General features: G+C 39.4%; 1 protein-coding gene across 12 annotated transcripts in view; it reads right to left on the bottom strand.

Annotated features, from left to right (window-relative positions):
* The window catches only part of LOC145983989 (latrophilin Cirl-like), a 310072-nt gene that overhangs the window by 40018 nt on the left and 253693 nt on the right, over positions 1–16361 (bottom strand). For 11 of the 12 annotated variants that reach the window (XM_083117242.1, XM_083117241.1, XM_083117249.1 and 8 more), the window contains 2 exons: positions 6386–6578; positions 1346–1452 (listed from right to left, as the gene is read on the bottom strand). In XM_083117242.1, coding sequence (XP_082973368.1) covers positions 1346–1452; positions 6386–6578 — 300 coding nt within the window. Of the gene's footprint in view, positions 1–1345; positions 1453–2817; positions 2925–6385; positions 6579–16361 lie in introns of all 12 variants that reach the window. The other variant, XM_083117246.1, reaches the window with a different exon arrangement.

The following is a 16361-nucleotide window of genomic DNA, read 5'->3' as shown; positions in this document are numbered from 1 at the left end:
TCTGCCTTTCCCATTATTCTAGTGCAAAACACAAGTTGGGGCTTCATAAAAATCACTATATTTGATCATGTTCAACAGATTAAATTTCAAGGTACAGACAGTCTTGGCAATACTTTTAGTAACCACACATCTCTCAAGTGTTTCTAATTACAGAACTGTCTACAAGGTATTGTAAGCTTATTCTCGAAAATAGATAGAATGATAATTTTAAAACATATTTAATAGTTCTTTTGTATTCAACATAAAGTATTACAGTTGAAATTACAGTTCTTTTGACTCTATACGGTAGATAGCAGAGGTTGTTGACTAGGTTATGACAGGTTTTTAAATGCAGTTGTTGTTATTCCCACCTATGCTCTGACAAGCTAATCAGAATTGGACCATAGTATAAAGTAAATTCCAAAATCATATTAGCTCTTGCCCATATTAACTAACTAACAAATCAATGTAGCTCAAATGATGAGTACAAAATAGAGCATCTGTGCAGACTCAATAGTATTCTTTAAAAATCAAGCTATTTCAGAGGAGTTCATATTCAACACAAAAGTAATTTCAAAGTTCTGCAATAATAGTTAAGTACTGCATAGAGTATAACACTAGGAAACATGGCCGAGGTTGAAACAATAGGTGGGAAAATAAATGTATTAATGAAATTTGAACTCAACAGCCAACTTTTAGACACTGAAGATTCATCATCTGTCATTAATAAAGTTCAAGGAAGGAGAAACTTAAATTTACTCACCCAACCTGAAAATGCGTTATTTTCTAATCTCAAAAAGAAATTTGGTTATTGGTTAACATCGGTCTTAATGTTTTTCAAATATTCTAAGTTTGCAAATCAGGTTTCAGAAGTCAACAAGATGATTTCAGATTTTGTGGGACAAATTCCATCAGTGGATTTAATGTGTACTTATTTCATAAAGTACAGTTGTTTTCCAAAGAAACCATTAAGTGCTTATTATTCACACTAAATTGGTGAGAAAAGAAATCTTCAAAATGTATGTTTTCTTCCACAGTGCTATTCTAATTGACTTCAAAACCTGACTTATACCCTGGCCAGAATTCAAACCCAGTTACTTTTACAAAAATACGTGAATAAAGTAGGAAATATAAACCTTCGCACTGCCCCCCCCCTTCCCCCGAGATGCCAATGGCATATCATACTAAGCAAATGTTAAGTTGCATAGGCATTTCATTTAACCATTGTACTAATTGCATTATGGTGGTACTTACTTTACTTTTTATCCTGGCTTTATTACAACACACACTGAAAATTAATTTTGTTCACATAATAAATTAAATCTTTTTCCACTTTCTTAAGTAGTTTACTAAATAGAGATCATACCTGGCATACACTGATAATGAGCCTCAAGATATTTTAAAGTGCCTGGACAAGGATCACCAAACATAGATGTACTTGCAAGAATGCTGCAGTTCTGCTGCTGGCTACATCTGGTAACAAAAATCCAAGACTCAGAGAACATATCCTACAAAACTATTAAATATATATGCAGCGTTATTATAGTATTGAGATGGTGTTTAAATTCCAAGAATAAAATCCACCAAACAGCGAGGGAAATGTCACCAAACTTTGGCGAAGCCTTAGCACGGTGTTAAGATTTCATGAATATGTTTGCGGTACAATTTACACAGCATAATATATGCACCTTCATAGGCAGGATTCAGGGATGGCAAGGCAGGAAACTGATCATTTCCCAAAAGTTCAGAAAATGACAATCTGACGATTGTGGACTGGGAAAAAAAAAAAAACCCTCATAACTTGGAAGTTTCACTCGTGGCCACCTTCATTAAATTAACTAAGCATCTATTACGTAGATAATTACGGAGACGACTTGCAGCATGAAAGAATAAAATATTTCAGAAGAGGCTAATGGTTTGGGTGCGTTGCCTACCATGCCCATGTTTACGTTTGTTTCCCGTTCGCAACTTGATCGTGTGGATACTTCAACGCACAACTTAGGCAGTTCGTCGTTCATGGCTTAACATTCTGACTCCACCACAAATTAGGAATTCCTTGCTTTTAAATACCATCTCAAACCATTATCAAATGCAACGCTGCATGTACGAGTTTACGCCATGTGAGGAACATCTTTCAATCGCAAGTTTTCTTCATGAAAAATTTAGTCTCCCTCCAAACAGAACGCGGCTCTTAGCTCCGCTATCCCCTGCAAAGTGCTGCCATCTATCCAGAATTCGCCGCTCAACCGCAGCCTACACTACATACCATTCGGCATCAGAAGCCGTCCCGTCACGCCTTCGAGTTGAGCGAGTGGATGGTATGAGATAAGGAACAAAGGAACAGGGAACAGGACATCTAGGCACTAGTCCGACAACTTGGCAACGAAGCTTTGGGGCAAGAAACCCAGGTGCCTTGTTCGCCGCGTTGTGCGGGTCGGCTAGGTTCACTTCAATGACCAGCAGCTGGGAAAAATGGTGGAGTGTTCTGGTACTAAGATTGTTCCGCCGGAAGCAGGGCTTTTTTTCTTCTTTTTCTCATGAAACATGTCTCGGTTTTATGCCTTGGAATTACCGCTGCGCTCTCGATGGCAAGACCGTATCAGTATTCTTTCATGTGTCCACGTATCTACCTCCCGCCCCGCTCGTCCTATCTTTCTTCGCACTTACGTTCACGAGTCGAAAGATGTTCAGCAACATGGCGAAGACTCAGCCTAACAATGCAGCCACGTGGCACGAAATTTCGATTTTCATAGCATGTTTCGTGTCGCGTGACTACAAGTAGCCCACACCACTTGTACCGATATAAATAAATGGCTTATTAAATATAATTTAACCAACCTAGCATGCACTTATAATGCACTTCAATGTATTTGTGAGTGCCTGGACAGGGATCCTCGAATAGCGCACTGGTGACGGGTACACTGCAGTTGGACATAGAACCACATCTGAAATAAACAAAATGGAAATTCTCTCCAACTAAAACAGAAAGAAAAACCAAACAAAAAATGCTTATATAATGTGGTTTCTTTTAAGCAAAGAATTTCAAAATAGTCTTCTTCAAAATACAAATAAAAAGCAATTTAACCACAACAAAGGATTAACTAGACTTGTTTCCTTGGCTTTCTGCTAGAGATATTTATGTCTGCTTAGAAAAGAAAGCGAATAAAAAGCTAGCATTGTAGGATGAACTTTACAGAAAAAATTATGCAGTACTGGAAACGCTGTTTTATGTTTCTGGTGTACTCAACTTGATATATACATCAGGTGCTTGTTTTTCAGATTGCAATTCCATATATGCGCATATTCACTGCTGTTGTTAACTGCATAAATAGCTGTTATTCAGTTCTGAACCAGAGTGTAAAATGTTTATTTTCTGAAGCGGAGAGCAATAATAGCATTTATTTTTTAAGGTAAGGATAAAGGTACTTTTATCGTGAATATAGTTTGCATACGAATTAACGTACTCCAAAATACGCCGTGAGCTTTTTATGTGTGGGAACTTATAGTGAAATGATAAAAATATTGTTTACTATGTGAACTGCGTCAAATTTCCATGCAAATATTTCGTTTCCACAAACTTGCAGCAGTAAACAAAAACTTGAGCGTTGGCATTATCATGCCGGAAGACAAACTGTATTTCACAAGTTGATGACATTACTAAAATGATTAACTGCTAGGCAAATACTGATTGCGTGAACACCTACTGTACCTACAAATATGAGGTAAGATCAAATCAAACAATAGCCAAGTGTGGTGTGGTGAGTTCTAAGTTGATAAAAAGAACTGCACTTCGTTAGTAGAAACAGCACACAGTTCAACACAGGCACACAAGAAGACGACAAAGACACAATCAACATACAGAAAAGCCAAAGAAACATTCAGGGAGAATAAAAGCATTTGTTGAAATTGAAAAAAAAATAAAGAAAAGAAAACTAATAATGGAGATTTTTCTTGACGATGCATTTTTCCATTTGTAAAGGAAAAGAATCTGACCAATTTACTTTGTATATGTCCACTGCTTTCTGCGTTTAGTACATGCCCTGTTACTCAGTTTCGAGGATTCGTGTCCCATGCAACTCGAACACAAGTAACTTGTGCACCTTAATTTTAAATTACACATATAAGTTCATTAAAATGAGTAAGCCTTCATTTTTTTTCGCTGATCAACTCCTAACCATTTTTTTGTTGTTACAAAAACCCTCCTCATGAGATTGGAAGGATTTTCACCAGCAGCCATGGATCCAATATCGAGCCACCGCTCTGGAAGTTCAATTTGTAAATGGCAAAAAGAAAATAATACATAAAAATTAAAACTTGAACAAGAAACTGTGCGAAAACGTATCTCATGAGATGGGTTTTCAACATTCGTGACTGGATTGCCGGAATATAAATCTTATTTTGCGACATAATTTTCAATTTGTTATGATCATCAGTCTACAGCATGCGTAAAAGCAAAGGTGCGTGCACATCCTAGGCAAAGCACGCTGGTGTGCACAACTGGAGCTATTGAATCCTGCACCTGAAAGAGGACGAAAACAGATATAGGAGACAACCTAAGGAAAAAGCTACAACAGGGGGGAAAGGTTTGTTTGTATCTATCTTCACGATAGGTCTAAATGCAATTCTCCGAAAGGAGTACACATCACTTGTCACTATCTTCTTTCAAGTGTTCTCCATGAATTACTTTCTTGGAGACGAAAACAGTCAAATGTACATAGTGAAGATAGATACACACAAACGTAACACCACAAGTCTACTTCTAGTTCCCCACAAACTACACATGTAAAAATGCAATGTTACTAATGTTAGTTACAGAAAAAAGCGATAGATCAGAGGACGAGATTTTATGACAAAACTACCCTTGGAATTAACAAATCGCCTTCAGATTAATTTTTAAAAGTGTGCAGCTGCCCACTTGTCCCTCTCTGCTGCATCGGCACAGTGAACAATCTCCACATATTATTTTGACCTCAGCGCGTCCCGAGTTCAAATCCCAGCATTGGTGTTCTTTGCGAGTGTCCCTTCATCAATTCCACCATATTACTCATCCTCATCGTCGCGATTAGCCAAAAGTTAAGAAAAGCCACGCTAGATAGCAACAATCAAATCTTTTCACCTCAGAGTAGAAGCTAAGCAGTTTAATTGCCATCACAACTAGTAGCTTCATTGTACAAAAGGTCAGAGGTGGCCTCTTGGCTGTCATTATAGCAACCTTTGGGAAATGTATCATGTGGAGTTATTTCTTACCGCTGTAACCATCATTTTGCTCTTTACTTGCATCCACTAGACGCAATGTTTCCCGATAAAATTTCACTAAAACGCGGGTCCCAGCGTCAGAAGAACCAATTTTCTCTCTCATGCCTTTTCTCGAGGCTTTATAAGTAACACACGTCAAATCTTCCAAACCACACAGCACAACACTTTGCCCACGTGTTACATATCTTAGACCTTAATATCTCGGATAGATGGTACACAAGAAGCAAAGGTCAATTAAGAGAACCACGCTAGTACACCAAGCATTTATGTGCACATGGTACGCATGATAACAGCTGCCTTTTGCATGTGGCCAGTGTTCCGCTCACACGGACAAGCAACCGTTAACCCAACTGAAAATTGCGTGTATACAGATGTCAAAATATGTAATACCGATACTGTTAAGGCGATGATGGCGCTTCAGCTTCTTGAGGTGAGGTATGGTGTTTGCGCACGTTAAGATTCGAATCAAGGACCCTTTACTACTTCAGATGTTTCGTGGCATTGGTTGTGCTTGTGAATTCAAACCATCTGCAGAATATCTCATGATTAGAAATCACAATTGAGTTGATGAATCAACTATTTGTTCACACGTTAGACAGGAGAAAACTACGTTAGTAGAAATTAACTGATCCTCGATTAGTCTCTCGCATCTTCTTGTTAACAAACGCAATTGTTATAAGTATTAAGAGGGTAAGCAGCCACACGCAACGATAATCTGCAACAGACAAGCAATGCGTACTGGATTCAAATTAAATCAAAGGGAACCGACAAATATCATGCACTTATCAACCTGAATCTACAGCCTATCGATGCCACCCGACTGCTTTTTGTGAGCGTATCCCATTTTCCACATCGTGCTGCATTTTTACGCAATACTTTCGTTCCTACTTCCAGTTTACTTCTCCTAAGGCACTTCCCTCTTCGTGTAAAACGAACCTTCATTTCACATAGGCTCGAGTCTGACAAACACGTACCCAACACAGACTTCACGTTTTACAGAACATAAAGACTCCCGCACAAAATAAATTGAGTTATTTACGTTAGTTATTACCAGATATTAGTACACTACCCTTGGTTAGAAGCTTTAGGTCGTCATAAATATATACAGGGTTAAAAGGCATGCAACAGTATTTTGTTATTTTAGAAATACCTGTTGTGAAGAACTCTGAGCGATTTCGGAGACATGCAATTGACACTCCATTCTGTGTTCCCGTGCTCGTTGCAGATGGTGATGGAAAATCGCCCGTAATTTGCTCGAATTAAGTGGATAAGTTCCCCTTCTTTGCATTCTATGTGCAATGTTGAGCCTTCGCAAGCGTACGCTGTAGCATAACGAGGTTGTTCTGAAAGAAAAGAAAATAGTTTATTATTATTAACATTATTATTGCATATTAAATATTACGACAGTCACTTTTAAATGTTGATCCAATAATTTCACAGTTCACGTATTGGTTATGTATTGAATCAACGAGTTGTTTGGTATCAGAATTTAAAAAAAGAGTGGGGAGCAAAACTTCCAAGGCGAGAGAAAGGTGGTCGCTTGACGAGTAAGGTAAGATAACATTGTAGGCAATGCAGACAATGGGCAACTCCCAGTTTAAGAGTTTGCATGACAAATTTTACTTGCTGATTTCTGAAACATTCAGACAAAGGAATGCCTTTGCATAAACAGAAATCATTTAAAGAACCGTGTCATTACATGATGTGTCTCGTTTCAATTTATTTTTTATATCACGGAACATAACGTAATCATCTCCATGCCCTTTCCTTGGGTAAGGGAAATTAGCGTGCCCGGAAATCGTCTTATGCTGTGGTTCGCCTAAAGTGTTGAACGTTTTGCGGTTTAGGAAATGTTGTAAACATTTAGAGGTTGCTTTTGTTCTTGCACAAAGAGCTGCATAATCAGAGTAATTCAACATATGGTCATATTTTAAATGAACAGGTGATTCCATAACAAACGAAACTGTTCAACAAAACTCTAACCGAAGAGCATGCAGCAGATGGTATATTACCTTGAAAGCGTTCATCAACAGTTGGGCTGACAATTGACTGTATGGTGTCACGATTAACAGGCAACGTTTCACAGCTCTGTACGATTTTTTGAAATTTCAAGGAGAACTTTTTTTCGTTGTTATACTCATTCTTTTATGGACGTACAAAGAACATTTTGTAGATTTGGAGAGTTAATGCAATTCAATTGACATGTCATGGAAAAGATAGAGAATACTAATTGTTAAGTAAAAGGTGAGAAATTTTTAAAAAAGCGGTCACGCACGTACACACATGCAATACGATTCCAGATCGCTAAATGTGACGAAATGTTACATGGAGAAAAATAAACAATATTGTAGCAGTATTTTTGGCAAAAATAAGAGCTTGCCTTATTTACTTTAGATGTCAATGTGTGTATGTAAACTAAATTTATAAAACAGGATGTAAACAACAACAACAACAAAAACAAAAATAATACAGTCGACGAGTTAGGGTTCAAAGGTAGAATAGAAAAAAAAACATGCTGGATACGTTACAAGAATTCACAAGAATTACATTACTTAAACCTAAAACACATATTCTGAGGGGGGATTAATTACTAACACTTAGAAATAATCCAAAAGAAGAATTAGAATGAAATTTGTTGCGTGTGGGGTCTGTTGGAAGTGTTTGGATGGAACTTTTCAGGTGAAAGTATAGACAAAAAAAGTCGTGGTGCCTTACAAAGGTGCATGGGAAATGAAATATCGGTGTAGAAAGTATTTCATATCAGCCAAGAAAAATGTTGAAAGTATTCTTTAAACATCACTAAGGAATGTTTTCGAACGAGATTCCCATTATCCTTTATGTAATTCAGTTCAGTCAACAGTCAGGAGAATCTAGACAGAGTTGAATTATATTGGAATTGGCAAGCTGAATATTACACAATTTAAGTCCAAATCCACGTATGTTTAGTCCATCACTGAAAGTAGCCGAGAGAAACTTAGCAAATGCAATTAATTACCTTGGCCTATCAACCCTGAGAAGGATGGCAACACCATTTCTTGACCTCGTTAATATTTTTTCCTCTTGCCTTTGTTCACACTAAAATGCAAAACAAGCGACAAAAAGGAAGAAAGTAAATGCCTACGCATGTTATGTTTGGCTAGCAAAGCATCCTGAAATCGTAACATGAAGTGCGAGTTAACTTTATTTCTACAAACATGTTTCGCCTCCCCGATGGCGTAGTGGTAACGTGGTCGTCTTGTAATCAAAGGGTCACGGGTTCAATGTCCGGTGGAGGCACATAGTGGTTCGGATCCCAATTTAAACTGTAGGTCCAGCTCCGATTAGCCTGTGCATCAAGTGGACTTGAAATAAAAATTCAAGCAATTTCAAACAAACATGTTTCCCGTAGGGAAAGTTAATTTTTTAAATTTCATTATTAACGTCGCTTGTCTACACCCTCGGCTCATCACAACGATGAGAATGAATGACGATAAGATAAAGAGAATAAGAGTAAAAACCCAGCCCGGATGTCGAACTCTGAACCTTCGGAGGTGAGATCATGCTCGTTATACCCTTCTGTAAGTTTGCACTATAATTTGCTAGACTATTGACATTCACCTATCATACAAGTTACTTCAGAAATCAATGTCTTGAATTACTTCAGTTCAGTGTCGGCGAATGGGTGTCAAAACTGGACCCGGGGAGGGGGGGGGGGCGGTGAAGGACAGTTTACTTTCTCTTGGTAGACAAGGCTTAGCATTATGAGGCCATAGTGCGGGAACAGAAAGTGGCGTGAAACTGCCCTCCTTGCCACCCCTAACCTCCGCCACTGATTCAGTCCTTCAGATCAACATTTCGCAATGATATCCTGCGTGGTGTGAGCGTGAATAAAAGTAAAGTATTAGTAATTATTCAAGAGACATGTCTATTTTTCTTCATTATTACTAAAAGATCTAGTTATAGCAGTGTGTGTGTTTTCGAAGCCAATGGCTGGGTTCCAAACAGCCTTCGTAAGAACAAATGCAAGAGCCGAAGCTCAGCGGTTATCAAAAAGAGCCGGAGACAGTAATGGTACAGGAGTGGAATAGCAATGAGCGCGCACCAGTCTTCCCTCTAACAGACGCTGGCTTTCATAAGCGCCGGGGAAGCAGGTAGCACAGCGAGGCCGTTTAATGAGCCAACGAAGACAAAAACCAAGCACAACATCGACGTACGAAGACAGGAGGAGTAAAACTTGATAAATGAGATCAAGACAATTGAAGAATGGGATAACAAAGGGACGCCTGTTTCTCCGCGCGTCCTTGAACGCTTACAACATATGGCCAGTTTTTCAGCTTGCAGTATGGCCGACGCACGAACATTTGTTATCTCAAGTGCAAAGCAGTGACTCGACGAAGCATGTTATAAATGGGAGTTTATTTTGTAAACAAAGGAAACAGTGGATGTTAAGTGATCCAGTGATCGAGAATAATGTAATTCGTTACGATTTTGGTAACATCCATTACCATAACTGTGCATAACATGATCTTAAAGAAAATTTGGCAACTGCTTAGCCCTTAGTAAACACGTTGCCGGAGTATTTATGTTTTAGTAACGTTAAAATGGTGTGTGGGTTACTTTCGCATCACACTTTCCTGACAAATTCAGAACAATTGCTATATACAAGGTGTACCAAAAGTCCCATTACCCCCCCCCTTTGAATTGTAGACAAACCTGCAAAATGTTATTTTAACAGCATGCGTATGATGAGAGGATGGTATACCATTAAATCAGACCAATGATCACCATTTACTCCAGAGGATCTGTGTGCACACCGCCATTTTGTTTTCCCAATAGCGAATAACAATGCTGCAGGGATATAACAGGCTTCTAACCCCAGACGAAACGCTACTCAATCGGACAAGCATTACACATGTAACGTGGTCACTACTAAACTGAGTTAACCCTTAACTTCCCACGTGCGGTCTCACAGACCGCTAGCGTTTATTGTTATTAGTTGTCCCTTCCCGAACTCTGCATTGGTTTACGTCGTCAGTACACACATGAACATGACCTTGAGCAAGATTTATAGCTTTTTTCGTGCTTAGCGGTCTCCGAGACCAGATCTGGGCCTGTGTGTTATGGATTCATTATCCAGCCCATCGTCTACTGTGTGTGTTACAGACCTTGATTTTGAGGATACTATTTTAAAATGGTTTGAGGATCCTTTAGGAAGTGATGTGGAATCAGACCATACCTCATACGCATAAACAACAAAATAAAATAAACTCTAGCGGTCTGTGAGACCGCACGTGGAAAGTTAAGGGAAAATGCTTAAGGTGTTAGGTTCGGCTTGTAAGATTTAACCTAATAACATAAGCATTCCTATAGCAGTCAGCAGTTGTTAAGTATTTTTTATATTTATTTTAAAATAGAGGTCTGTGAGACCGGACCTGGGACAGTGTGCGACAAAAACATGACCTGGGAAGTTAAGGGTTAAGTGAGTTAAACTTATTGTCAGAAATGAAGTTACACAAATGATAGAAATAAAACAAGATCATGCGCGCGCACTTTTTTTTATGGCTAGTGTGACAATCTAGTACTTCAGAGTGTGCCTACCACATGTGCATTTTGGAACGCACACCAACGAAACTGCGACTGCATAACCAGATTTCGAAGGAGGGTCGCGGCAAATACTTCAGCATCCACAATTCCTTAATTCCACAGAGGGGAAATGCAAGTGGGAAATGGAAATCTTCACTTCTAACGCTTTTATATGGCTTTCAATTGCGATGCGCGGCAGCATCTGGAAAGACGCCTACTTGGTATTCATCACCCAGCACGGAGTCACCCGGTGAATGTCTTCCACTGCAATGAGAAAGGAAAGAACACGTTGCACACAAGTCGTCCGAGCTCCCATTGCTCATTTTCCTTGCTCGCACATAATTACCGAGCTGGGCCTTGGTCGGGGTAAACGTTCTCTCGAGATACCATCGCGTTCGCTCTGTCTAAAAGGTAATTCATGGCAGTTTAAATGCGCTCCGCTCGAGACAAAACCAGTTGGTCGGCAGAAAGGAAAGCGAGGTTCATCGCGATCAAGGAATAGATCGGGGCCAAGGATTCGCGCTTGTCCGATCCATGGCAAGATACTATAGTCACATATACCTCATGTACTTGGAAGATATTTTGGTCGGGAACGTTTCGAATGAAGGCACAGACTTCGGAGAATGCCAACTTGCTCGGTGCGTATTCACAAGAGTGCAAGGAAACTACATACAATAGTTTCGGCACATGGCAGAAGTATCTTGTAAGCAGGACACATGCAACAGTTCCAAGGTTTCCGGCGCCTCTTCTGAATCAGTTTTGGTAATGGCGTGTTAAAATGTTCCTGTGTAGCGTTCTCGTTTTTGGTGAGAGTTCGATCCTCGGGAGGAGCTTCAAAATTTCGGTGTTGACCCAGCATCGTGGGGACAATTGAGGAAGCTACAAGAAACCAATGGTATCGAACTCTGGTCTCGAAACCCAGAAGAGGGCGGCGATGTGACTCGGACAACGCGTCACTCAATGAAAGAGACGATTGGCAGACACTGACCCTTCAAGGGCTGCTGTCCCACAGAGTTTAGTCTTGTTTGAACAAATAACCGTAAGATGTCTGAAATTTTTTTCGCTACCATCACACAAACGAACATAATGAAACGCATTTTTTCATTATTTTTTTTTTGGGTACTTTTTTAAATGCAAATATTCTGTCACGCATTCAGAACAATTTAATAATTTCTCATATTTGGAATACAACAGCAGAATCTTCAATTGATGTGGAACACGGAATACTTTAATATCTGGGTTCCAGCTTCGCGGATGCAACAGTTTTGCTTGAATAATTGTAAAAGGATGGGAAAAGTTAAAACAGCTTTAAAATCTTTGTCTGCAAGATCAAGTGGATTTAGAAATTAGTCTATGCAGAGGCAATTCCACAAGCTAAATACGTATCTCCAGACTTGGATTATCAATACTTTATCAGCTATATAGCATAATGATGAAATTGCATGTTCTTTGTTTCGTACCTTGCACGGAAACTTCACTCGCAACGGACAGCGGATTTTTTCTTCCAAAATCGAGCAAAACACACTTATGGCATCATTTATCATTTCAGACAGAAATCTGTGCAGAACTGTGAATAGTAGTTCGGTAACGGAAACTAGGGAGGGGGGTGCTGTATGAGACGTGCTCTTCAAATAACAAATTCAAAAAAGTTACCTGATATAATTATTGATGAAAGAAATGTAAGCTCCACACAGAGAGAACCCCCACGCACTAATATCCAGGTTTCATTTTTTCTCTCCCTTTATTCTTTCACTGCGTCTTTTCGTTGGCTTTCCCTGATCGAAATGTGAAGAGTAGCATCCCTCTTCACTTCCACGGAGGGGAGAAGAGAAGCCACCAAACGAGGATTTGCATTTTGATAGCCTATAAATTGTCTCTGCAAGCTCCTGGAAATGACAAGCCTAGGGCGATATTCGGGTGCATCTCGTACTCTCGCAGCGGACATCTGGCAGAGCAATCAGCATCACTACGTACGGACTATTCACAGAGAGGGCAATTTCGTTTACGTTTCTGACTTTCTGGGCTTTGTTTCAGAGGAGATTTATTTTCCACTGTGGACATATCTTTGCAATTTGTATTTTTGAGGGGCAAAATAGCTGGTATGCATTTGCCACAATGGATCACAAAACATCTATGCAAGTTTGGCTGTAATCATACTTCAAATAATAATAATAATAATTATTATTATTATTATTCAAGATTACTGCGTAAAGATGATTGCAATCTATGCACGTTGAAATTTATTTACATCTGAAACGGAGACCTTGACGTAAATCTACAACACAATGAATTTTGCAGTACATATGTTTTTTTTCCCCGAGGGAGAGATCGTGAGTCTGCGCTCAGCTTTTTACAGTAGAGAACAAGGGAATTAATAATTTTGCATTAATATTTTCACCAATTTGAAGTAATCCCTGTATTTAATATTATTAATGTGGTAAAACGAAAGTGGAATGTTCTCGACTTCGTTGCAAAGTTAGGATGGGAGCAGTTAAAGTGCCCTTTTTTCATAGTATGGTCTCTACAACTTGCCATTGCTACTCTTTCTTCCCTCATGAAACGACGAATCGCATGTTTTTCTCTTCTTTTTTCATTCTTATGGAGAATCCAATTAACATGGCGTTTGCTGCAAGAGCACGCTTCACTTTATGTACTTCGGTACCGTCTACTTCACCAACTCGCTTGCTCGTCTTGGAAACGAAGGGGAAAAAACTTTTGTACGTACCGCAACTCGGAATAACTGGTTTGCTCTTGGAGAGAGGAAAGGAGGGGAATGTGTCGTGTCGGTATAGGATCACTTGTTCTGCCGCATGAAGATATATAACAGGCCATGGTTGCATGTGAAAAGCTTCTCCTTATGGACAGTTCCATGTTTGGATGTTTTCATTCGGTTGCCCTGTGGGGAGGTCGGTCCGAGAGGAATCTAATAAAACATCACTCGCCATGGGATTTTCAGCCAGCTGCCTGGAACAAAATTCTGCCCAGCGTTTTAGAGACAAAGCTTGCCTACCTGTCGTATGTGAAGTTTGGGACGGGCATTTCTTCTTGTTGGTTTGGTTCATTTTACTTCGCTTATCTGCCACTTTTGTCAAATTGCGAAGATGAGGATGAGTGATATGATGAAATCGATGAAGCGACGCTCGCAAAGATCACCCATCCCCAGGCAGGGATTTGAACCCGGGGCCCCTGGCGTTGTAGCGCATTTCTTTGACATTTCATGAAATGGGGAGGGAAAATGAGGAAAGCAGGTATTACTGAATGGGTTTACACTGATTTAACGCTTCGCACTGAGAACTATCTTCAGGGTCAACTTCCAATTATGTCATCTTGATATGCAAATGCTCGACCAATTCTTATTATGAAACACCACTAACAAGTACGATTTGATGAAAACTGGACAGATGCACCTTAGAACTATGGGATTCTAAGATTCTAGAAGGATCATAGAAAGGTCAAAGATCCATCCGTGCGGTGATTGAGGGAAACTTGACAAATTTTAATCCTGGGTTCAACACCGGGTCTAACCATCCATGCCAATACTTCCTCGAGTCCTTAATTTAAAGTGGCCACCGTAATTGATCAAACACGCAATGGGTTCATTTTTCTCTCGCTCTTGTTTGAATTATTCAGGCGGTTGTTTGCCAATACCACACCTGTTTTACACATTACATATAGCATCTGTCCGTTCTCCAAACTTCAAGTGCTCCTATTCTGGCACGTTATCTTACAGAACAAGAGAAGATGAGTTTTGACCTGAAGAGCTCTCATATTTCATCCTTTAACAGGCTTAGGCATTCTAGAACAGGTCCCTTCCGCTTTTTGCTCTGATAAAATGCAGGCAATCTGCTTTCTGTCTTCTATTCTCCAGGAAACCTGGCTACCACTGTAGAGGTCATAATGTCAGTTTTACTCTGGCAGTTTTCTGGTTCTGTACGATTACACGTCTCCTAGACTCCAATAATGCGTTTCCTTAATATAAATTCCCATTTTATCCTTAGGGGAAAAATTCTCAAGCTTTAAGGGAAAATACATTTCGCAGTTTGTTTCTAGATGATTCTTAAAGGAGTTTCTTGGACAAGGCCTCCCAGAATAGCAATTTATGGCTTCCACTATGTTCATGGTTTTTCGGTTTGGATGTGCGTGGCTGCAAGGAAAGTACTTTCAAACATCTCCATCTACAGCTGGGTCGAAATTTGAATTTTATAGAAAATTAATCTCGCTTGCAATTTATGCCACCGTGCAAAATAAAAGGACATAATTAATATCATTGTATCTAGTGTTAAATATCCCTGATATTATTTTTATATACCAAGTACAGTCTTTACGTTTTCTTCCTGCATCGACAATTTTAATGAAAGCCACAGTTATTATGGGCTGTGCGATGGAGAGGATTAGTAAAAACTCTCACTACCGGAATATTCCTCTATCGCAAATATGGATAAACAACTGACCAGCGGTAAGTGACTCAATCACGGTCTGGGAAGTCGTGGGTTGCGGGGAATATCGTACTTCCTTTAAGGGCCACACCCTGAAGGGATCGTCCTAAAGCTGCAGCGATTACAGATAAAGCATGACACACAGAACTGCAATCACACTTGCAAGTTCAGAAGATCGTCACTTCCTGTGACTGCTCCCACAACATTGTCCACAGGAAGTCAACAGTGAAATACAGTATGGAATTTTAAAAATTAGGAAACTAAATGTCAATGTAACGAGAGCTAAATAACCGCTTTAGCGAAACAACAAAATACGCCCTCAAGCATAAACAATGCACAAAGACGAAGTAGGGACGGGGGAGGGGGACCGGGTGGTACCTTCCAACTTTTAAACCAAAAAGTAAAAGCGTGCCTGATGGTGTAATATGTTGATTTTTTCTTGTTCCACTTTTAAATTCCAGTGCTAAAAGTTATCTGGAAGGCGTATGAGCTTTTTCTGAGTAGAGTGAGTTTGTTGGGTGTTTGTTTCAAGTCCACTTTATGCACAAACAGGCTAATCGGTTTAGCGTAGGATCCGAACCACTATGTGCCTGCACCTGGTATGTAACCCCTTTATTACGCGGCGACGATGTTAACAGTGAGTTTGTGGTTAAGTCCTAACTACCCTACATTAAATTAAATGTAACATGCCTGATATTAAAAACATGCCTAAGAGTTACCAATCTCATCTTGAAAGCAAATACACATGGAATATCAGTGGTTTCTAGTCACTGTGAAATTGTAGCCTGTATGCAGCGTTTTACCTCGAGTAACTGCTAGAGCAATATAGACTACTTTAACTAGATTTTTTAAAAAAATGGTAAGGGTGATTTAAGATTTATCTGAAATGTACTGGGCTAAATTAAGAAGCTCGTGGTGTTAATTGTGAGGTTAGTAATATCTAGGCATAGGCAACTTCCATTCTATATTTTTAACAGTTGAAATTCCCGCAAAAACACACGACCCAAAAGAAAGAAAGACGTTGCCATAAATAATTCTAAATAATATGGCATCTTTGCGCTCAAAAATAACCTCCACGGAAGGTTAAAAAACGCAATAGCATCCCCTTTCCTGTTCGCATTTTCTTGT

The sequence above is a fragment of the Lepisma saccharinum genome, chromosome 2 (genome assembly GCF_977018435.1).
Source record: "Lepisma saccharinum chromosome 2, izLepSacc3.1, whole genome shotgun sequence".
In the NCBI taxonomy this organism is placed as follows: Eukaryota; Metazoa; Arthropoda; class Insecta; order Zygentoma; family Lepismatidae; genus Lepisma; species Lepisma saccharinum.
The sequence above is the reverse complement of the archived record's forward strand: the minus strand, read 5'-3'. Positions and strand labels throughout refer to the sequence as shown.